The sequence below is a fragment of the Caenorhabditis briggsae genome (assembly GCF_000004555.2).
Source record: "Caenorhabditis briggsae complete genome, chrV, whole genome shotgun sequence".
Taxonomy (NCBI): Eukaryota; Metazoa; Nematoda; class Chromadorea; order Rhabditida; family Rhabditidae; genus Caenorhabditis; species Caenorhabditis briggsae.
The window spans coordinates 6,069,206-6,093,471 of NC_013488.2; the positions used below are offsets into that span (position 1 = coordinate 6,069,206).

Here is a 24,266-nt window from a genome sequence, read left to right on the forward strand (position 1 = left end):
CACATTTACAGTCAACTATAATAGAATAGTCAACTATAATAGGATATTATTTTACTTTTCCTTTTCTCATTTCACCGTAGTTGCTCTGTTAGATAGTCACCCTTTACTTGCCGTTTTAAGTCCACTTATCTCAATTTCTATATGAGATATAAAAATGTTTCAAATGATAAAATGTCGGCAATATTAAGTCAAACAATTTATCAATTAATAGATTTTGTTATTTCTCATGGGAATTAAGATAATTGATCTCAAAGTGCAAGTATAGGATGACCTTCTATTAGAGTGTTTACGGTAATCGAAAACTTTCCTCACTTTTAAAATTTGTCAGAAAACTTTTTCTTAACATTAGTTTATTCAATCGAGTTCCTATTATTGTCAACCTTTCACAGAAGTTTTTCATTTTTCGAATATTTCCTGCCTCACCAACCCGAAATCTCTATTTGTGTCTTATGTTAGCCAGTTGTTGAACGTTTTTTTTTAAATGTAAACTTGAATTTTTGAAAAACTTGATAAAAACCAATTCCTAATACTTCTACTCGACCTTTCCCGTCTTCACATAGGTTGTAAATTTGCACATTTATTGACTTGATTCTTCTCTACCTGTCCCATAAAAATTTTTCCCATAAGGAAAATAACACGATCAGAACCATGGAACTCCTTCACCTTCAGGTCACGCCCACCTAGTTCTTATTCTCAGTCCACAAATGGTCCTCTCGGTCCTCATTCTTATTTCTTTTCTTCCTCCAATCCTAACTGACCATATTCCTTCCTTTTATATTGACTTTTTTCTACTACGAAACTCTCTCATTCTTTCTATTTTCAGATTTCCATACATCTTTCACTTAAATCACCATGGCTATGATTCCTGCTCGCGAGTTGTTCGTCATGTCACCAAACGTTCTCAGAAACCTCGTCCTAAAATCGATCGATCCAAAACTGGTTCCATTAGAATGGGAATGCGTCGAGAAGGATCCCATCAAGAACCTTCAAAATCTTCTCAATATCTCCAGCCCATTAATGGACCGATTTCAAACTGCCGAGCAGTTTTTTGCATTTATAGCCTCTGTAGTTGGTTTCCCTGGAAGTCACACCTTCTTCGGTATTCCAAAAACTGAAGTCTACTGTCAAAGAAGTGCAATCTACTCGAGTCTATCAAAGAGAGAGTATGTCTACAAAACCGATTTCTACTATTTGCTCCAAGGCTGCATTCAAGCGTGTCCAATGCGAAGACTGGAATCAGAACTTGCCGTTTCTCTCATCGCTTACTTCCTGAAATTCAAAGAATCAAAAGTGAAGATTTTCGAAATGGCTCAGTTGGTTCCTGGAATGTATTGCAATCTTCAACATGCCGTGGCAGCCTTCAACAAATCATTCCCAACTGCAACATTGGTTAAAGATGATAGGTTTCAAGGAATGTCGATTGAAGGTGCTGCTGATGTATTTTCAACTGTTTTGGGAACAAACGGGGAGGATGGAGGCGATATTCTGAATTTGCTGAAGACGTTCGACACGAAGATTCCAATCAAGCGCAAGCCACGTGCCTACATGCCAGTTCTGGTCTGGGTCATGTGGATTACCGACACTTTCAGGAAGTTCATCGAGAGCAACTCTAAAATGATGACGTCGAAATCAGATCCTGTAGAGAAAACGAACGACTCCAAAGTCATTGTCAGGCTGTTCCATTCTGAGAAACATAAATTTGTTTTTGCACATGAGCTGCTACACGAAATCAAGATGGAAGGATTCGAAGTGTCGGAATTCGAAGATGAGCTCCAAAAAGAGTCAACCGATGTTGCTATCTCGCTCCGTGAAATTTTCGAAATTGTTCCAAAAGAAATACTGAAGCATATTGAATTCGTCAATCTTGATCTATTCTACATCTCCACACCTATTCCATTGTTCAATGGAAAATACTGGGCATGCCCTCCAAGTGGTCAACAACAAGTATATGTCAAGGAAGAGCAAATCAATAAGGATATCCAGGAAGACGAGACTAATGAGCAACCAGGTACGTTTTCTTTTAATTTGATTGAATTTCTTACGATGTATTATTTTTTCAGAAATTGAGAATCAAGATGAGAATGTTTCAAAACCAACCAAATTGGACAACCCAAAGAGAGTAAAAATTAGCAAGAAGAAGAAGAAGAAGAAGGTCGCCATGATTTCTCAAACTCCAAAACCAACGTCAAATGAATCAGAAGCGTGTCCAAAATGCTACCGTGCCAGTTTGTATACCCGAAAAGCCAATGAGAAGCTGAAATTGGATAAAATTGAAACTAAAGCACTGAAGAAGAAGGTGACGCAGATGGAGAAGGCAGAAGAGCAGAAGAATCAAGAAGTTTTGGAAAAAGATGCTCGAATTCGTGCGCTGGAAAAGATAGTGGAGTCACAGAAGAAAGAATTGGCTGCGAAGGAAGAAGAAAGTCGAATTAAAATTCAAAACCTCGAAAAGCAACTGGAGGAGAAGGATGAGATTATCGAGACCCTGGAATCAAAGCAGTCTAAAGCCAATGACAAAAACGAGTTAGTTCGAGATGTCCTCTTCAATCTTCTGGAAGTCCGAGCTACTATCAATGCTGAAAATCCAATTTCAAAAGTCACCGAACTCGTCAACCAACTGATGATGAAGACAGAATGCGAAGAAGTGAAAAATAATGCACAGATTGAGCTTGCCGAATACCAACACGAGTGTAATACATTCATCACAACAGTTGACACCAATCTAGAATTGGTCCGTGAAAATCATAATATCGATCTTGTTCATCTTCCGAAGCTACCATTGTTTCCAGTCCTATCGGAAGGTTTCCGAAAAGATTACAAGAATGCAATGAAGTCAGACGTCCCAAACATCTGCCAATCTTTGTTGACTTCTCCCGAAACTTCCACAGAAACCGATCCAAACGAACTGATGGACACGGAGTGCTTGATTTGTTTGGACGATATGGAATCAGAAGAAAACACCATGAAATGCGACTGCTGTAAACGACGCTACCACGACGGATGCATCAAAAATTGGTTTGAAACAAAGCGCAGCTGTCCTACTTGCAACTCTGGACTTCTTGATGATGACGAGTTTCCAACATTGTCTTAATTTCCTTTTTTCTTGTATTTGTTAAATTTTTTCTTGGTTTTTAATAAATATAACATTCAAATTCAATTGTTTTTTGATAAAAAATCAAAGCTTACAATCAGAAACATTAGAATTATAAATCACAATATGTGATTGTTAGAATTATAAATCACAATCACCGTTCTGAGAATTAGAGAAGACATTGAATGATAGAATTTCCAGTTAAACTTCAGTTCTGAAAATTGAAAACATGTTGTGTCTACTCTGAATTAATAGCCTTTTTTTCTTTTGGTGTGAACAAAGTTCTCTCTAAAAAGAAAATCCAGATAGACATTTTAAAAACGCCCCTTCCAATTTATTTTCCAATACAAAAACCATATTCGTGAATAGAACGAAATCTGGTAAACCTCCTGAAAACGATGATAAATGAAATTTATCTCTCTATTAGAAGTTTGGCCTTGATTGTCACATTTTGTTCTGCGTTTGTAAACTTTCGGTTACTGTATTGCCTTTTCGGTAAGTATTTTCTACATCTCCAAATTTCATACATATAAAGCTATGTTTCAGTTCAAAAACGCTCAAAAAATTAGATGGATTTACACTTTTCTACGTTAGATTTAGTATGGGTTGCTTGATCGCCACTTTTAGTGAGTTTTTGTGACATGAGTAGTGATATGGTCTCTGAAAATCATCCACCTGACCATATGAGATGAACAATCAGGAACTCAAGCTACAAGATTAAACCATTTTCAGATCTATTCAGTTTATCATTCAGTTCGGTCCAAGGGTTCGATAGTACAACTAATCTCAGTACTCTTCAAACTATCGTATTTTACGTATCGTGGTCGAATAATATTCTAATGAATGCTCGTACTGTTCTATCAATCATCATAACAATCGGTCGAATCGTTGCAGTAGGCTTGCCAATTTTTTACCACAATCATCGCGGGAGACTATCTAATTTGTTATTAATTGGCCTAATTATCTTCTTTGAACTTGCAATGTTTGGATTAATGTTTGGGACCTGCTCTAATTCATACGATTATTTTTCTAATTCACCCGCCGGACTGTTTGAGAATGAGATGCCTTCTGAACCCATGTCACAAGAGCTATCTTCTGAAACTCGATATCGTCTTTAATTCCATAATATTCATTTCTTCCCTAGTTCTTACAGCTATGGTTTTTCTCTGGAACAATTTTAAAAAATCAACTAAAAGCAAGAGTTTTGAAAGAGTAAGTCCATAAAGAAGAATCCTTTAAAACTGCATTTTTATTCAGGCTATCTTCCTCACAATTTTAGATGCTTTCATTTATAGTTTCAATGTTACACCAGCTGTTTTGATAGTTTCATGGGCAACGATGGCTCAATGCGGGATTCAGGTTGTTCAAGATGAGTGGAAACGCATTGGAAGCGTTTTTGGATTAAAAAAAACTAATGTTCATGTCCTTTTCAATCTGAACATTGGTCTATTTTTCTACAACATTGGGAGTTCTATGGGTACGACCTGAAATTCGAATTGTTTCTTTAGTGCTAATAATGTGATTTGATGTGATTAATCTATACTATATTCAAAGTAAAATCTACGATATCGTCCAATCTGAAAAAATGCAGTTCTGAGAAAGAAAATTAGAAATATGTTGTGTCTGATCTGAATTAATCAACTCACATTGTTTTTTTCTCGTGTGAATACGTTTGTTCTGAGAAGGTACCCCCATTCTTTTAAAAGACGCCCCTTCAAAGTTTTTGGTCCAAGATAAAAGCAAACATCTTGTACCAAAAAACTGGATAATGAACGAAATTTACCTCCTTATTTTAAGCTTGACCTTCGTTTTCGCGGTATTCTCGACAGTTTTAAACTTTCAGTTACTGTATTGCACTTTTCTGTAAGTTTTTCGAGATCTCGGTTATTTCATTCATATAACATTTCATATACCGTTTCAGTTCGAAAACAATCAAAAAATTCTCAGGACTTACACTTTTCTACATTAGATTTGGTATGATAGCCTGGTCGCCACTTTTAGTGAGTTTTTAGGAAAGGTCCCTATTATGGTTTTCATTTGGGCCGGTGGAAAAAAGAGCCGCCCGTGGTGCTCCCAAATGCGTAACTTAATTCACAAATCGCAATTATTTTCAGACCTATTTAGCTTATCACTCAGCTCGGTTCATGGGTTCGATATTACCAGTAATATCAGTTATCTTCAAACAATTATATTTTACGTTTCGTGGCCGAACAACTTTCTAATTAGCGCTCGCACTGTTCTGTCGATCATCATAACAATTTATCGAATCTTTGCAGTAGGCTGGCCAATTTATTACCGCAATTATCGAGAAAGACCTCCAAATTTTTTTCTAATTGGTTCAATTACCTTTTTTGAAATGTTCACGTTTGGATTAATGTTTGGGACTTGCACCAATTCATACGATTTTCCACCGGACTGTGTGCGAATGGTATGCCTGCTGAACCCGTGTCACAGGAATTATCTTTTGAAATTCGATATCATCTCTAATTCGATGATATTCATTGCGTCCCTAACTCTTACAACTATGATTTTTGTCTTCAACAATTTCAAAAAATCTACCACAAGCAAGAGTTTTGATAAGAGCAATACATCGGAAACTCCCCTTTTCCAGGCTAACTACCTCACTCTATTAGATGCCTTCATTTATATTGTTTTCAATGTTATGCCATCTGTTATGGAAGCGTTTATAAGTTGAATACCTACAGATTCATTGTGTTGTTTTTACCTTTCAGCGGAAACTCTGCGATATCGTCCAATCTGAAAAACGTCCATTCTGATAAAACCAAAATTGAGTGTATGTTGTTTTCTGTTCTAAAATTAATAAAATAACCATGTTCTGTTTTTCTTTTCATGTGAAAAATTTCGTTCTAAGAAGATGCCTAGAGTTTTTAAGGACGCCCCCATTCAAATTTTTTGTTATTTTTTGAAAGGCTTATTCGAACAAAATTTCGAGAAAATTATTTTATCATGACATTACGGTCAGTTTGATTGAGTATTCGTTCACGAATTTTTACAGTATGGAATATTATCTGTAGCACCCAAAAATATTTATATTCACAAAAACTGATTCAAGCATGAACACCAATGAAAAGTGGACTGTTCTCGAACAATAACGCAAATAGGAATGGGTGATCTGCTAGGAATGTTGTCGGCTCTGCCATGATCATCATCTCCAACCCGACTTTGAAAGCCGATGCGGCAGCTGCGGTAGTTCCATCCTCGTCAACTTCAATGATGGCTTTATGAATTCCGGATGAGATGAATGCTTTATCTCCCAATCCCTTAAGATCAGCACTGCCTTCTTGGAACATTTCCTTGATTCCGACAGCCTCTAAAGTTTCCTTCAGATCCAACTCTTTTTCAATTTTGAATTTTGGAATGTGAACATTGACATAGGAATTTTTGAGATCCGCGAGTAGATTTTGAAGGTATTCTCCGTTAGTTTTCTCTAAAGCATCAATCAATCCATGTCTCTTTTTTGGTAGAAAAACGGCGAAGGAGAATCGACGATCTTGATATTTCAGCGAGAGTACTTGGAATAATTGGTCCTCGGTGTAATCCCGGTGTTCGCAAAACTCATTCAAGAAAGGAATCTGAAAGTACTTCCTAGAACCGTACAGAACTACTCCTTACCGTTCTTGACTGTCCTTCCATCGCATGAAAATCTCTAACTGACGTCATGTCCTTCTCGAATTTTCCTTGCCAGTCGGCCTTGAAATACACAGCATTCACTAAGACAGCAAGGGAGTCTTTAACAGCATCCTCGGGAATGAGGTCCTTAATTTTTCCAGATGTGGCATTCTCGACAAATGAGTTCATGATCTTAGCAGATTCCGCAGCTTGGTTGAAGTCCAAGTTCTGGGCGGAAGCTTTGTAGTACTTCTCGACGGCTTCTTTGTAGCTTTGTTTGATGGAGAGGTCTTGGCTGGAAAAATAACTTTTGAGCCCCCTGACTTTTCATCCTCACTCACTTTACAAAAACGCTGTTCGCGATGTTGGTCTCCACGCCGTTCTCCGCGTTGCTAACCATCTCCATGACACCAGCAAAGTGGTCCCGAATACGGCTTTCATCATCGGAGCCCACCAGCACCCTTTCGAGCTCCTCTCTCGTCGAGCCACGTGTCCCTTCATGGACCAACGCGAGAGCAAGTGAAATGGAAAGGGGGGAGAGGACAACAGAGCCTTCATGGGGAAGCGTTGCCAGGAGTCGAAGAGCTAAGTCCATCTCGTATTGGGAACTGGAAATTTGTAAACGTGGAAATGTGCCTGAAACGGTCCATTGCGGAACCGGTCAGTCTAAAAATGTATCTTCTCGAGAAAAAAGTCACAACCCATAAAACGCGACATGTTTGAACTCTATCAGAGCAATTTCTAGGAGTTTCTGCACTTGGTTGGTTTCGAGCGGTTTATTTCTTTTGTATGATTTTGCACAAAAAAGTTGTCAACTACGAAATTGAATCTCTATTTTTGTTTAGTAAGCCAGCAAGTTTTCAGTCTCAACCAACTAAATTCACTACATATTTTTGGACATCCAAACTTTGTTATTTTAATTATTTTGACCAGTGCTGAACATTTTAAATTAATTCATTTAAAGTAGGTCTCATCAAAATCATCCTGACATCACTTCCATCGCTATGAAAAATATTCTATTTTTGCATTCCCATAAAAATTTATTTAAGAGTCTACTCCAATTCATTTTGGCTCTAGTGTGCTGTTTTTTTGATTTATTGCTCAGCGATTTTATGTGATGCGAGAGCAGAACTTTCTAAAAATAAAAATTTAGCATTCTGACAGATAAAAAGGTTTGAGAGACTGGAAAGGATTATCTCTTTAAATCCCGATGATAATCTTTTTTTTTCGAGCAAAAAGAAGAAAAAAAATGTCATGATTTTTTTCAAGAGAAGTGGATTAGGGCTGGAAAAGATGGGGTGGAATTCAAAAAGTCAGGTGAGTAGGTAAGAATTTGAAAGCTTCCAAACCCTCCTTAACCAAATTTCATCACTTCAGCGTTCGGGAAACATGGATTCATATAACCTGAAAATCTGAATCTCTGAATTTCGAATTTTCATAATTTCAGAACCTCAAAGTTTCAAAACATCCGAATTCCATCATGTCGTGAACTAGAAATCTTATAGTCTCAAAAGCAGAGAATTTCAAAACCTCTGAATCTCATAACCTCAGAATCGAGAATCTCAAAATCTCAAAATATTGAAAACTCTCTCCGAATCTCAGGATCTCAAAATTTTCAGAATATCGGAATCTCAGAATCTCATCACCTCAGAATCGAGAATCTCTAAATCTCAGAATCTCATAATCTCAAAAGCCGAAAATTTCAAAAGCTCAGAATCTCATAACCTCCGAATCTCAGAATCTCAGAATTTTCAGAATATCAAAACCTAAGAATCTCAGAATCTCAGAATCGCAGAACATCAGAATCTCAGAATATCATAGTCCCAGAATCAAAAATTTCCACTCACATTTTCTCGTCAACCATGATGAAGATGATTGCTCAGCTTCAATTGAATTCAACCAATTTCCAAATTTCCAAGTTTCCTGAAATCAAAAAGCAAAAGTTCGAAACCAAAACCAAACCCAGTAGACAAAAGAAGTGATGTCTCATGTATGAATCAAAAAAAGTTTCGAAAAAAAGAACATCCCTCCCGCCTTCATTTCTCTCGTTTCTCCTTCAATACACACGTACACAGGCCAGTCAGTCAGCCAAAAACCAAACACAAACACCGAAATAAACATGCAAACTGCTGGCCGAGAGAATATAAAGTGCGTGTGGAACACAGAGAGACATGGACGGGAGACGCAGAGAAAGAGCAAAAAATAGAAAAAGTGACTAAAAGGAAATTCTAGGTGGCTCCCTTTTATACTTGGCTGGGTTCTAGTTCAAGAGGGGTTGGGTTTATTGGTTTTCGAAAAAAATCTAAATGTCACTTCGATTTATTTCGAAAGTTAAGAAAATTGGGCAAAAATAGAAAAAAGTAGAAGAAAAAAAATTGTGTTATCAGTTTGTTTATCAAACAGTTGACCAGAATCAAAGGAAAAGAGAAAAATGAATCAAGTATAGATGCCCATGAAAAGCGGCGAATTGTCTTTGATGATTGAGAAGAGGAACGGATGGTCAGCACGAATACTCAGAGGGTCACCGCTTCGTCCAGACGTGAAATAGATTTTGGCTTCGGTGACGCCAGCGGCGCGAGTGCCTACTTGATCTACCTGGAAGATCAGAAAAAAAAATTTTTTTCTAAATCAAAACTAGAAAAAAAAATGAAAAGATTTCAATTTATGATCCCAAAAATTCAGATATTGAGTCAAAAAATAACATATTTTGAGTCTGAAAACTTCTACGAAAATGCGAAAAATTAAGAAATTAAAAATGTTAGAATTTCATAATCCCAAAGTTTCATAATATTTATGTCGAAAAAATAATGACTCAGGATCTCAGAATTTCAGAATTCCTCTTCACAGAATTTTAAAATTTCACATTCTTGGAATCTCGGATCCTCGGAATGTCAGCAATTAAACAACTGCAATTACACAGTTTCTCAGAATTTCAGAATTTCAGACTTTCAGATATTCAGAATTTCAGAATTTCAGAATTTCAGAATCCATGAATTTCTAATTTCTCACCTCAATAAGAGCCTTATGTGTTGCTGACGCCAACTGAAGCCCTGGACCAATTCCAGACAAGTCAGCTCGTTCCGTGAATATCTCAGAAAGGCCAAATTTTCCAAGAGCCTGATTCAAACTGATCTGATAATCCAGTTTGAACTTTGGGAAAGTCAGAAAAATGTATTCTTGGTAGACATTGTTGATGAGATTGTGGAATTTAGCAGCGTTGAGGGTTTTCAGATTGTTCGAAAGCCCAAATCTACGAATAGGGAGAAAAATGGCAAACCAGGCGGATTTGTCTTTGAATGGAATTCCAATGACCTTAAGAACTTGATATTTGTAAATTGAATCTTCCAGAACGAAAGTTACCTCCCATTCGTCATCCTTATTATAAAAATAGTTATCCCTGAGCTCACGAAGCATAGGAACCAGACGATTTTCCGTGTCGGAAACACTGAAATTCGATTCTGAAGGCTCCGAAAATCTCTTGCGCCAGTCTCCTTGGAAAAATATAGCGTTGACCAGCATGGCGTCCACATCTAAATTGAAGATTTCTAACTTTTGATATTTAATGGTTTTGGTCAACCCTTCAAATTATCCGGTTTCACCATGTCAATGATTTTGTCTTTAGTTGCTTCTGATATGAAACCATTGATAATTTTTGCCGCATCGTCGGACTTTTTGAAGTCAACTGTGGATGTTTTGGCATTGTAGTGTTCTTGGAGTTGGTCGGTGAAGTCTTTGCGGATGGCTTGTTCGGGTCTGGAAGCCAAAAGATAAATGGGATTAGATTTTTTTTTAGTGCACAATTGTCAACTTTGATGTCTTGAAATTGTTGGTTGTCTAGAATTCTTTTGATTCATCTGAAAATTTCCAAATATACTAAACAAAAATAGAACTTCAATGCCTTAGTTGCTATTTTTTAAACCGCTACCAAAGTTCTCTGAGAATTTGCTGGAAATTTGTACAAGAGTACCTTCGAGCATGCTGAAAACAATTTGAGAAATATCTTGCCCCCGGTTACAATAGGAATCTAAATATGGGTGATCGAAATATCAAAGAAAGAAATTGAAGTATAGGCAAGACAAAGCTCAACTTTTATTTCAGTGCTCTTTTCGGTCCCCTTTTTTGTTATCGCATCAGAATGGAATTTGGCGAAAAAGTTTCAATTATCAAAATAATTTTTTAAAAAGCTATTTATGTCTAGTTCATATACTCTGAGCTTTTCGGGGCGATTGAAAAATACTGAACCATTTTTTCAGAACTCTGAAAAATACCATACCATACCGTATTTCCTCTGATAGAAGCCCACTGGACGTAGAAGCCCACTGAAAACGTCCAGTGTAGGTACACGAGCATTTACGGTATGCTATTTTTTCGTCCGGTAATCCTTTAACGAAAAAGAGAATTTACTAACTTACGCGACAAAAAGACGATTAGCAATGAGTGTCTCCACATCATTCACCGTGTTGTTCAAAAGTTTGTTAACAAACGCAAAATGCTCAATGAATTGCTCATCAGTGCTTCCATTCACTACAGAATTTCGAATGTCATTTCGCGTATGACCCTTGGCTCCAAGATGCACCAAAGCTAGCGATAATAAAATTGAAACTGGAGAGAATACACATGGAGCTAGCTGACTTTCAGTTAGATCTGAAAGCAACTTCAACCCAAATTGGGCTTCCGTAAATGTGGAATTAACGAGCGAGAAGCTCATAGGTGGAAAAGTTAGGATCAATTGAGGATTGAAAGTTTGGAAGAAGTTTTGAGCAGCTGTTTGTTACACTTTATGTCAGGGGTCGGAGAAGGGGTGAAGAATCGGAAGGAATGTTTGTTATTTGTTATTGTGTCACTTCAAACAGGAATCAATTTCATTGCATTCACCGACAAGGGAGAGAAAAAATTGATTTTTTGGAGGAAGACATGATAGTCTACATGAGCGAATAGGATCATTGTTCCCAGACTTTATGGATGTATTGGAAAAACATGTATTGAAAAATAAATACATTTCAAAGTCTGATGAATTGCACTCAATGGTCGCAAAGTTCAATTAAATAGGCATGTGCGATCGTTTAGCATTTCTATTCTTGAACTACTGGGATACTTAGATTTTGAGATTCTTAAAGGAGGCCAGACACCAAAAAAAAAGTTTTCCTGATATTTTGCCTAGAGAACCCCCCCCCCCCCCCCATGAGGAGTTGAACTCATGCTGGATAGCTCAGGGGTACAGCGCCGCTACCGGCTGAGCTACGGGGGCGCGAAGGCGCCTGCCGACCGATGGCCTACATAAACGAGGTGCGCTTTCGTCCCCCAAACTTTTGTCCCCCAAAATTTTTGCTGTCTGGCCTCCTTTAAAATCTGAGATATTGAAATTTCTGAAATCCTGGAATTATAATTTTTTAAAATTCTGTGAAAATCTCAGACTTTCAGATTCTCAAAACCTCAGTTTCTCAAGATTCTCAGGTTCTGAGATTCTGAAATTATGAGGTTCTGACATTCTAAGATTTTGAAATTCTGAAATTCCTAGATCTTCAGATTCTGAAATTCTTAAATTCTGATATTCGGAAATTCTGAAAATCTGAAATTCTGAAATTCTAGTATTCTGAGATCTGAAGTTTTCAGATTCTGAAATTCTTAAATTCTGATATTCGGAAATTCTGAAAATCTGAAATTCTGAAATTCTAGTATTCTGAGATCTGAAGTTTTCAGATTCTGAAATTCTGAAATTCTAAAATTCCGAGATTCTGAGATTCTGAAATTCTGAGATTATTAGGTTCTGACATTCTGAAATTCTGAGATTCTGACATTCTGAGATTCTAAGATTCTGAGATTCTGAGATTCTGAGATTCTGAGATTCTGAGATTCTGAGATTCTGAGATTCTGAGATTCTGAGATTCTGAGATTCTAGGATTCTGAGGGTCTTCGGTGTTTTAAAACTTTTGAGATTCTAAGTTTCGAAGGTTCCAAACTTCTGAAAATCAGTTTTGAGGATTGGAAAATTTCAATCAGTTTTGAGGATTGGAAGAGGAGAGGATTCAGATTATCTGAATCCGTTTTAACGAAGCCCCCTGAAATTCTGAGATCGCGTTATGAGGATTCGAAACTTCTAAATTCTCAGTTGTTTGCCTGACTTTTCAAATCCTACCGCATCCTCTTTAGCCCCAATCTACTTCTCTTGAAAAAAATCAGACATTCTGAAATTCTGAAATTCTGAGATTCTAAAATTCTGAAATTCTGAGAGTCTAAAATTCTGAAACTCCACAGGGTAACGGCTGCGCATGGTATATGCGTTGGCGCGGCGTCTCATATGGACGACATAGTTAAGCTATATGCGCGCACGCGCGATCGAGATCGGGCGTGCCGCGTCCATATTTCGTCTACAATTTCAGGTCGTATTGGGGATGGATATCTCATATATTGATTAGTTCATCTAACTATAGTTGTAAAAGATGTGATTTTGTTCAGATTTTCCAATATCGTTCATTTTCCTTTTCAGATTTTACAGAGTGACCATTTTTCCAGTTTTCGCAGAATGCTCTCACAGCAAGAAAAACTATGAATTTTGTTTTCGATATATTTGAGTTTCTCGGATTTTTTTTCTACTTTTACTTCGTAATAATCGGAAAAATTACCAACCAACCTTCATTCCACCTTAAAAGTATATTATTTCGCTTATTCCGAAGTAAAACAGAAAATCCTGATTTCGAGAAAAATCAGATTTTGTAACAAATTTTACCGATTTCTTTACAAAAAATAGGTTGTATTTTAGTTGGGCATAATTTTTACAAGTGAAAACAGCGAGAAGATCTTTGAAAACAGGAAACATGGTCGATATGATCGAAAAATATAGCGCGCACGCGCTACCCACGGAATTATTATGGGCACACATAGCATCCTACATGCGCGCCTAGGCATATGCCGTTACCCTGTGTCTGAGATTCTACTAATGATCACGAAGAGAATTTCCTTTAAAAAAACTGAACACCTCAATTATTTTTCCATTCCAAATTTTCAGGCCAATTATTTCTGACGTTCTGTATTTTGATGTTTGTTGCTCAAAAGTCTAGGGGCTAATGATTCATAAGTGCCATCCAAAATTATCTATAATTTTCTAGTCATGCCACTAACTTTTTGTGAAAGAAAATTTTCCAGGTGGAAGAAAAAAGGAATAATTATAGTTCGCCCCAAAATTTCATTCACTCAAACTTCACAACGAAAAATTCAAATTTCTGACAAACATTATTTTCAAAAAGGTCTCTCCTACTCCAAAGTTTCTCGTCTTATTCGTCATTCTTTCATCTTGAAAAATTAGAAAAAAAAATGATACGCGGTTCCAATTTCTGCCCTCTAGAGTGTCCGATTTACTATGAACCTATTATCCATTCAATCGGTGTAGTGTCCACTATTTGTAATTTATTTGGGATTTATTTAACACTAACCAAGTCCAAGAAAAATACGAATTACAGATTTTGTCAACTTTATGTTCAGGTAATAATCAATCATTTTTTGTTGTATAAATTTTGAAAAATTTCAGATAACCGCGCTAATCACGGAAATTGATTTATCAATTATCAATCCTGCTTATTTCTTCTTCCCAATGATTGGAGGTATGAATTGTGGAGTGATGCGAGAGTTCCAGGTGAAGTACGGAGTGACGTCACACATTTGTATCGTATGTTTAAAGAAAATCTGTGTATCCGGATGTCCTCGATTTTCAGACATTTTTTGCCTTCATCTTTTGCATGCAAGTTCCAGCACTGCTCACGTGTTTCATGTACCGTCATCAGGCAGCCGCAAAGTGTAGTCCGGATAAAGTGGGAATTTATTTTCAAAAATTGAATTTTTTATTTCTGATTTTCAGGCCTGGAGCCTTTCGAAATTGCACAGTATCTCACTTCTATTTGTCTATCATGCATTTCCAGTGATCATTGCATTTTCTTTGTATCATTCTGGACTGTCGATGGAGCAAAAGGAAATCTCTATTATAGAGGTAAGTGTAAAATCCATATTCAAAGGAGAGGGGACAACAATATACATATTTCTCGAAATTTCGTTAATATGCGCCAATGGAGTGGTCGCGTTGCTACTAGCGGAGCTCCGCTGCCAGGAGTTGCACTTCCGCCACCGTAGCTCAGTTGGTAGCAACGCCATACCTCAATCGGTGGGTCCACAAGTTCAACTCCTCGAGAGGTTTATTTGAACAAAATTCCAAGAAATTCAAAATTATTAGTTACCGTTTTCTTCAGAACTATCCCGATTGCTACCCATCGCTTCAAGATTTTACTTTCGATTTTTACGATTATAAAGAAAACTCGACATTTGTGGCATTCGGAATTCTAATCTCCGTTTATTATGTGATGGCTGGTGTCATAGGATTTGGGCTTGCTTGGAGAACTGGTCAAGTTCTCAATCGATATCGCTACATCATGTCGGCTAGAACTTATCAATTGCACAAGTCTTCTATGATAACGTTGACAACTCAGGTTAGTCTTATTTTCTGATGTTTGAGGTTTGGTAAATAAAGTATTATGAAAATGATGTATGAAAAATGTGTACTATTTTTTTGTTGAAAATAGCATAGAATTAAAGTGACATGAGCAACATACACATATAGCAAACATAAAGTAGTTGCCCAATAATAGTGATTTAAGAAGTTCAAAAATTCAACATGTGGAAAATAAAAAAAACTTTGAATCCCTGAAAAAGTAGTTCAGAATTTTTCGATTTGTCTGGAAATTTGAAAGTGTACTAAACAAAATTAGAACTTCATTTAATTGACCATTTTTTGTACAATTCCATCAAGGCGAGATGGGCGGTTTTGAAGTGGCACGACTCTCAAATCAGTGCCATTATTGGCATAACTTTAATTTCAGCGCTAGTTTAAGATTTGCCACTTGTTTGAAGTTTTACAAAAAAGTAGTCAACTACAAAACTAAAGCTCTAATTGTATTTTTCAGTACACTCTGTGATTTTCAGACTAGTCGGAAAGTTCTGGGCTACTTTTTCAAGTCATCAAATTTGACCGTTTTCAATTGAAAAAAATAAATATAATAGTTTTGTTTCCCGTGCTGTAATTTCTCCTGGCATCTTCATTTTCAGGTCACCGGTCCAGCGTTGGTTCTTGGCATACCAGTGTTTGCTGTCTACGTAGTTGTAGCGAGTCAACTTGCACAACTCCATGGTATCATCATCCTAACTCAAGCTCTCAACAATGGAAATTTTCAGCGCTAGCCGCCACTGCTCCATTCTTCATCTGCATGCACTCTGCGGTGACGACTGGATGTCTAATTATGACCACTGCTACATTCAAAAACTTTGTGACAAAAAAGTACGAAGAATTCAAGGAAAAATTACCATGCAAAAAATCGAGGCCAACATTTGTGGCTGTGACAAGTCCTTGTCCCATGGCAGTGAGACCGATTCCCAGTGGGGTTCATACGTACTTTTGAAACTACCGTAATTTTACCTCTATTTGTTTATTAAGGTTTCTTTTTTTCTAAATACATTGATAACGATTTATTATGAAGTTGTATAGAGATCTTGAGACCTTTGCTAGAAGAAAGTTTTATTTTGAAGCATAGAAAGTCGCTCCAACCTTCAAAGAAATTTTTGAATGATCTTCTGGGTTTTGAAGAAAAATTTTGTCCAAAGTTTTCAGACAAATAACACTATTGCGTCTAGAAAGTTTTTGAAACAAATTTGTTGTCTGGAAAAGATCAATTTTTGATTTATACAGAAACTGGCACATAATTCGGAGGGTACATTAATGCGGGTGTAGAAGAGGGGTACCAACTGATTTAGAGGTACAAAATCCACATCGGGTTGTACAAAAATCGAATTTCTCCAGGTATTTTTAGCTTCGAAACAAGGATTTTGTACCCTCCGAACTATTTGCCACAGAAGTTCAATCCAGGTTTCCAGAGATTTTAGACTATCTATGTCCGATCAAGATCCCACAGTGATCCACCATCAATGATTCCAGATCGAAGTACCAAGTGCTCTTCACATCATAGTTCATCCTCCTCGAGTCACCAATATATACTACTAGGAGACATCACGTTATTGCTCTCCCCTCTCTCTCTCTCTCTCTCTCTCAGGATGATCAGAGTACACTCAACATGATACAGCGTGCCCTTCTATCCTCGACTCCTCGTCGCTGACCGTTCTTTCGGGGGAATACCTATCACGCTCTTTTTCCACAGGTGTCTGCGTTTCCGTGATCTGCGCGCTGTCTCATTGTCTTATCGTTTTTCTTTGCCGAAACAGTTGTCATCTGGCAGCGGGATGGGAACGAAGTGTGTTGTTGATGATTGTGTTGTTTCGAGAGCACGACGAAAATAATTTGAAGGCGAGGAGAAGAAGAAGAACTGATAAAAAATGTATCAGTTTTGGCAGCGCACTTAAGAATAAGAACCAGCGGTCAAAAATTGTTAAAGCTGAAAATTTTAAAGAAAAGTTCCCAAAAAACTAAAATTAGTCATCATGTAATTAATGTTGTACCACTTTAAATCCAATTACAGTACCAGTCGATAAGATACAAAAACGCGTTTTCAGTTGATTTTGAGTATTTTCAGGAGACTGGAGCTCGGCTGTCAAGTATCCGAAAAATTTGAAAATCTTTGAGGGTGTGAAACAGATCTAAATTGAAAACTTTGGATTCACAGAATTTTTCGAAAATCCCTAGTTTTACAGCAACTTGCCGATTTCTGAAGGACACCTGCTTTTTTCACGTTTTAGTACAAAAACAGGAAAAGTTGAGTGTCTTTCAAAAATCCGCAAAGATCTGTAAAACTTAAAATTTTTAAAGCCTGTGAATGCAAAGTTTTGAATCTTGATCTGTTTTACATCATCCAAAATTTTCAAAGTAATCGGAAACTTGACATCCAAACTCCAGACTCCTGAAAATGGTCAAAATCGACTTTAAAAAAAACATTTTTGTATATATTATTGACCGGTGCTGTATCTCGCTTTGTTGGAAATGTACAAAAAATGTCAACTACAAAACTGAAGCTTTACTTTTGTTTATCGCACTTTGAAATTTTCAGACAAATTGGAAAACTTGGGACTATGTTTTCAGGTCGCTAAAGTTGATTACTTTCGTAAGAAGGTCAAAAAATGTTTTTTTTTTGCTGAAAACGAGCCCAAATTTTTTACAGAACGTTTTTTTCCGATTCTCAAACATCGAACTTTCAAACTTCTGGTCATAAATCAGAAGCTGTACTTTAAATTTTGACTCAACAATCTGACAACCAATTGTTCTGGTCCATCCAATCCTTTGGTCCAAAGTACACCCCGTGTCCTCCTCCTGGTGTTCTTCTGTACTTTGTCCCTTCCCCTATCGTTTCTTGTTTTTCAACTCACCACGTGCCGCTGTTTTATTAGCGATTGGTGATTAGAAGTACACCGGATCAACTGCAGAGAACGATCAGAAATTTTCAAATAATTTTTTTTAAAGTTTTGAGTTTTTTTCTATAAAACAGTAGATGAAAAATCGGTGATTAAACAAATAGCAGTGGAAGACAAATAAACATTTTTTCCTAGATATTTTCTTCACTATCATTTTTATATTTTGTCTAGAATTGTTCACTGATCAGTTATGTGAATTTACACTAAACCAGTCTCTCTGTTCTTTGAAGATCAATTAACAACAGCTGTCCCCGTCTCAGCTATAGATTCGATAAAAAATTTGAATTGATAGAAAAAGTTGATAAATTTGCGAATTCCTACTCACATATTCAATTTTTGCTAAAATTAAGTACAAAATGATTTCTAAATTTGGACCTCTAGTCGTTTTTCCCGCCGCTACCGATCGTTGTGTTCTGATAGTTGATAATTTAGAGAAAACTGATTAGTGCATATACATCGCACATCAGCAAGTGCCTTTTGGATCAAAGAAGCTTCAGACGTACTACTTCACAGATCAGACAGAATAAAAAGATAACATAGAAATAGAGGGACCAGAGAAGAGGAAAAAACATGCGATCGGGTGTTGCAAATAAAAATAAAATTGAAGCGATGGTCTTGGAGAAAGATCAACAACGTGGATTTCGGTGAGGGCGCTTTGGTGTAGGGGAGAAGTCAAAAAACGAAAAAAAAAAGATTTTAGATTTCAAAAAATTTCCTATCCGTACACCTTGAGCTGAACTATTTTAGTTTCTTCAAAAGATATCAAGTCATTTTTCACTGATAAATTATTCATCATAATATTATCAATACTTTATCAGCTGGCAGATTTTGGATATCTCTACAGGAACCGAGATAATTATGTGTCTCAAGTTGCTTATATAGGGTTGGTTTTAGCAAATAAGGTAATTCTTCAACGTACCGGATTTGAATTATTGGATAGTTTTGATACTTTTGAGAATTGTACCGCCTAAAATATAGACCTACTCAGCCAAACACAACACACCCGGAATGAATCTATTTGGAAAAAAAAAAACACCCTATTGAACCTCTTCATAATCACCAATTTTCAATTCCGCCATCACCGATCAACAACCACCATATCAAGCCTCTTCTCAATTTGCAATCGAAAAATAAATGTAAACAAAATAATGAATGTTCTCTCTGTTTCTCTATTTCTCTCCTATCTCACAATCTAATTGTTATGTATCTTGTGTCTCTCTACTCATCAAATGATATCACACCCCAACACAGGGCTCCGCCCATTTCTATAGTTTCGGACCCACATCGCTCTGCGTCTCTTGATAAGAGAGCATCGGTATAAAAGAAGGGTCCCGGGGAAGTGTGCCGACTTTAGTTCCTATTTAATTGGGAAGCTAAATCTATTCAAAAAGCTTTTAAAAATGACCACGCCAGCAGCCGGAGCAGCAGCCAAGAATTTCTATCAGGTATAAATAATTGGAACTTTGAAACGCTGAACTGAAAAACAACTTCAGGTAGTCAAATCGGCACCAAAAGGCCGTTTCAAGGGAATCAAGCGTGACTACACTGTTGAAGATGTGCTCAAACTTCGTGGATCCATCGACATCGACTACACTCTTGCCACTCGTGGAGCTAACAAACTCTGGCAACTTCTCCATACAGAACCATTTGTGCCAGCTCTCGGAGCCCAAACCGGAAACCAAGCAGTTCAAATGGTTCGTGCTGGACTGAAGGCTATTTATTTGTCTGGATGGCAAGTGGCCGCTGACGCCAATTCCGCCGGAGACATGTATCCAGATCAGTCATTATACCCAGCAAATTCCGGTCCAGAACTCGCCAGAAGAATCAATAGATCATTGAGAAGAGCTGATCAGGTAAAGCACTAGCTTTAGTCCTTTCTATTCCAATAACTTGCAGATCGAGGCCTGCGAAGCTGAGGACTATTTGGCCCAACGTGACTGGTACGCTCCGATCGTCGCCGACGCTGAAGCTGGATTCGGAGGAGCTCTCAATTGCTTCGAATTGATGAAGGTGAGAGCTCTAAAGGGGTGAACAGTTGGTCGTCTCTTGACCAGTGGACACTTTTGGGCGAGCAACGACGAGTAGAAAAGATAAGAAATGAAAGTGACAGTTGGCAATGTTTATGTGTAAAAGTGTATAGAATTGAAATTTCCGAGCAGCTAAAGGAAGTGATAGGATAATAGTAATAGGATGAGTCTAATGGTCCAGCAAGTGATCATTGATCAGGACCACTTTGATACTTTGACTTTTTGATATTGATTACACCGTTCTTCTGTACAGAAGTATCTTGTTTGGTTCACCACCTGTTCCTTCCTTCTTCTCCATTTTTTTTTGTGATTTTGGTCAATCAGCAAAGACTATCATTTCTTCTTTTCTTTCTCTTCTTGCGGCCCTACTAATGATAAGATAAGACAAACGCGAAAACACTGGCTTGTTTACCAAGTCAAACGATCTTTGACTGTTATAGTTCAATTTTTGAAGGACATCAATATTTCAGGCCTACATCGAAGCAGGAGCCGCTGGAGTTCACTACGAAGATCAGTTGGGTTCTGAGAAGAAATGTGGACACATGGGAGGAAAGGTTTTGATCCCGACCGCACAACATATCCGTCACTTGAACGCCTCCCGTTTGGCTGCTGATGTCTGTGGAGTTCCTACCATCATTGTCGCCAGAACCGATGCAGAATCTTCGAGACTTTTGACTTCGGATATTGATCCAAGGGATCATCCATACATTGATTACGACGCTGGCAGAACCATTGAGGGATTCTACAGACTTAAGGATTCAACTGCCATCCAATACTGCGTGGACCGTGCCATTCAATATGCTCCATACTGTGACCTCATCTGGATGGAGACGTCTCATCCAACGATTGCTGATGCCAGAGAGTTTGCTGAAGGAGTTCACAAGCAATATCCAGACAAGATGTTCGCTTACAACTGCTCACCATCGTTCAACTGGAAGAAGCATCTCTCGCCATCGCAGATGGAGAAATTCCAGAAGGAATTGGGAGCGATGGGATTCAAATATCAGTTCATCACTCTTGCCGGATTCCATGCCAACAGTTATAGCATGTTCGACTTGGCGAAGAACTACAAGGAGACTGGAATGTTGGCTTATTCGGCTCTCCAGGAAGGAGAGTTTGCTGCTGAGAAGCATGGATACACGGCTGTCAAGCATCAACGTGAAGTCGGAACCGGCTACTTTGACGCCGTCAGTCGCGCGGTTACCGGAGGACTTTCTTCAACTACTGCCTTGTCGGGATCCACCGAGGAGGCTCAATTCCAAACTGCCGTTGCTTCGGCTTCCGAAGATGAAGAAATTCTTTCTGTAAGTTTATTTTTATTTTTTTAGTCGATCCATCTCAATGAGTCCATTTCCAGCTAACCGCCCAAACTGTCGCCGGAGATGAGAAGATTCTTACTCCAGATGCTCTTCGATTCCTTCACGACCTCAACACAGAATTCAATCCACGTCGTTTGAGACTTCTCTCAAAGCGTCGTCAAGTTCAAGATGATATCAACAGCTCTCTCTGGTTCCCAGACTTCAATAAGGAAACCGAAGTCCTTCGCAGCGATCAAGGATGGAAGGGAGCGGAAATTCCACGTGACTTGCAAGACAGAAGAGTCGAAATCACTGGACCAACTGATCGTAAGATGGTCATCAATGCTATGAACTCTGGAGCAAACGTCTTTATGGCCGATTTCGAGGATTCCAACTCTCCAACATGGAGAAACCAATTGGAAGGACAAATCAATTTGTATGATGCAGTCAGGAAGAACATCTCCTATGTTCATCCAACCACCAAGAAGGAGTACACTTTGAATGAGAAGCACGCTGTCTTGAAGGTCCGTCCACGTGGATGGCATCTTCCAGAAAAGCACGTCTTGATCCATAACCAACCAACCTCCGGATCCCTCTTCGATTTCGGACTATTCGTCTTCCATAACGCAAAGGCTCTCATCGCTCAAGGCTCCGGACCATACTTCTATCTTCCAAAGCTTCAAAGTGCCGAGGAAGCGCAACTCTGGGCTGACGTCTTCAAGTACACCGAGGAGAAACTGGGATTGGCTCGTGGAACCATCAAGTGTACCGTTCTTATTGAGCACTTGCTTGCCAGCTTCCAACTTCATGAGATCATCCATGCTCTCAAGGATAACATCGTTGGACTCAACTGCGGACGTTGGGATTACATTTTCTCCTACATCAAGACCTTCCAATCCCATCGCAAGTTCTTGTTGCCAGACAGATTCCAAATTGGAATGACTGCTCCATTCATGAGAAACTACTCCTTGGAGGTCATCAAGGCTTGCCATCAACGTGGAATCCATGCTATGGGAGGAATGGCTGCTCAAATCCCAATCAAACACGACCCAGCTGCTAACGACAAGGCATTTGCTTTGGTTAGAGCTGACAAGGAACGTGAAGTCACTGATGGACACGACGGAACCTGGGTTGCCCATCCAGGATTGGTGCCACTGGCCAAGGGAGTTTTCGATCAGATGATGCCAAAACCAAACCAGATCAACAAGCTCCTTTCTCGGTCTCCATGCTCAAAGGAAGATTTGACAGTGATCCCAGAGGGAACTCGTACTGAAGCTGGCTTCCGTCATAATATCTCAGTCACTCTTGGTAAGTCAATCTGACTTCTGAATCACGTGAAACAACACATTCTTTCAGGATACCTTGACTCTTGGCTCCGTGGAACCGGATGTGTCCCATTGTACAACTTGATGGAGGACGCCGCCACCGCTGAAATCTCTCGTGCTCAACTCTGGCAATGGCTTCATCACGACGCCAAACTCGAGGACGGACGCACTATCGACGCAGGACTTGTCAAGCAAACCATCGCCGCTGAATCCGAACGTCGTCTGATTCGTGCTGGATCCGTTGTCAACCGAATTCCAGAAGCTGCCGAACTCCTCGAGAAGTTTGTCACTGAGGAGAAACTCAGCGATTTCTTGACAACTGATGCCTACGATAAACTTGTGTCGGAAGGTTATTAGGCACTTTATTTTCTCAATTATTCGTATACACTTTTGATTTCGTTTCTCTTGCACAGGTTTCTATTGTACATTCTGCCGTACCTAATTTTATAAATTTTGATTTCAATACTTTTGCTAATCATTGACGTCAAACTCAAAATATTCATACGAATCAAATCACAACGAAGAACTTTGTCTGTCGTGTGAAATCGTTCAACAGGAAACGTATTCTCTGAGTATCAAGAAAATCAAAATCAGTCTGCAAGAAGCAAAAAAAAATGTTTCTTGCTATCCTACTCTCTTTCATCGGAGTGATTTGTGCAATTGCGATTGTTCTTTTGAATTGCTTTTTCATTTATTTGTTCAAAAGGTAACAGAGAATGAATTATGCAGTCGTAAGCTTTGGCGACGTCCGCTTAGCTCAGCATTTAGCGGCACGCCCATCCAAAATTTTGTCTACGAGTTCAAGATCCTCCAGAAACTTCGAGTTTATCTCTAAAGAGCATAGTTGCAAACGAGCCGGCCCGGGCAGATGGCGGGCCGGCAGATAACTTGTCTCCAAATCGAGATATTCAGACAGTTTTGGTACCAAATGATAGATCTCGACAGGGCCCATCACGTCTATATCATTTCAGCCGGATTCCGATCCATTAACATGCCGCGGGCCGGGCTAGATTGGCGGAAAACCCGATAGATTTTTTTTATTATTTTGAAGAGCGTAAAACAAACCTAGATTGAAAACTTTGTATTCACAGAATTTTTTGAAAATTTCTAGTTTTTTAGTTATTTACCAATTTCTGAAAGATACCCCTATACTCCTGAAAGTGGTCTAAATCAACTGAAAAAACGTTTTTTTTCAATATTTTTTTGACTGATGCTGTAGTTCTTTTTGTGTCATTTTATTAGATTACGCAAATTTCAGCAAAAAACATCACAACACCAATGGTATGACACAGTTCTCCTATCGCTTTCATTTGGATGTAATAATTGGAATCACCATGTCATTTTATATTGGACATACTCTCACATTTTATATTTTTCCTGATTTTTTTGAAACAAGTAAACTTATGGTTCTCTGGTTCGGATTGTTGACGGCAAACTTGCAAATGAGCAGAATAATGTTTCAATTATTCATCACTTGTGATCGAGTTGTGGTAAGTTG

The 24,266-nt window shown here is 38.3% G+C and overlaps 5 protein-coding genes across 5 annotated transcripts; 3 read left to right on the top strand and 2 right to left on the bottom strand.

Annotated features, from left to right (window-relative positions):
- Positions 1-852: 852 nt before the first annotated feature.
- Positions 853-5,786, top strand: CBG06331 (the record flags this gene model as incomplete). Its single annotated transcript, XM_002647245.2, has 5 exons — positions 853-2,008; positions 2,061-3,035; positions 3,824-3,984; positions 4,349-4,414; positions 5,703-5,786. 5 exons carry the CDS (start codon positions 853-855, stop codon positions 5,784-5,786), a joined length of 2,442 nt encoding a protein of 813 aa, XP_002647291.2.
- A 373-nt stretch (positions 5,787-6,159) lies between these two features.
- Cbr-srp-2 lies at positions 6,160-8,585 on the bottom strand (the record flags this gene model as incomplete). Its single annotated transcript, XM_045237120.1, has 4 exons — positions 6,160-6,693; positions 6,725-7,016; positions 7,063-7,329; positions 8,569-8,585. 4 exons carry the CDS (start codon positions 8,583-8,585, stop codon positions 6,160-6,162), a joined length of 1,110 nt encoding a protein of 369 aa, XP_045093187.1.
- A 572-nt stretch (positions 8,586-9,157) lies between these two features.
- Positions 9,158-11,429, bottom strand: Cbr-srp-1 (the record flags this gene model as incomplete). The annotated part of the gene is made up of 5 exons (XM_045237121.1): positions 9,158-9,316; positions 9,731-10,033; positions 10,082-10,251; positions 10,299-10,474; positions 11,134-11,429. The coding sequence occupies 5 exons, from the start codon at positions 11,427-11,429 to the stop codon at positions 9,158-9,160; spliced, it is 1,104 nt and encodes a 367-aa protein (XP_045093188.1).
- Positions 11,430-14,032: 2,603 nt separating this feature from the next.
- Cbr-sri-4 lies at positions 14,033-16,161 on the top strand (the record flags this gene model as incomplete). Its single annotated transcript, XM_002647248.1, has 7 exons — positions 14,033-14,200; positions 14,247-14,384; positions 14,431-14,526; positions 14,574-14,702; positions 14,959-15,195; positions 15,812-15,893; positions 15,938-16,161. The coding sequence occupies 7 exons, from the start codon at positions 14,033-14,035 to the stop codon at positions 16,159-16,161; spliced, it is 1,074 nt and encodes a 357-aa protein (XP_002647294.1).
- A 3,357-nt stretch (positions 16,162-19,518) lies between these two features.
- Cbr-icl-1 lies at positions 19,519-23,125 on the top strand (the record flags this gene model as incomplete). The annotated part of the gene is made up of 6 exons (XM_045237122.1): positions 19,519-19,563; positions 19,612-19,971; positions 20,015-20,128; positions 20,616-21,449; positions 21,503-22,751; positions 22,800-23,125. 6 exons carry the CDS (start codon positions 19,519-19,521, stop codon positions 23,123-23,125), a joined length of 2,928 nt encoding a protein of 975 aa, XP_045093189.1.
- Positions 23,126-24,266: the final 1,141 nt, after the last annotated feature.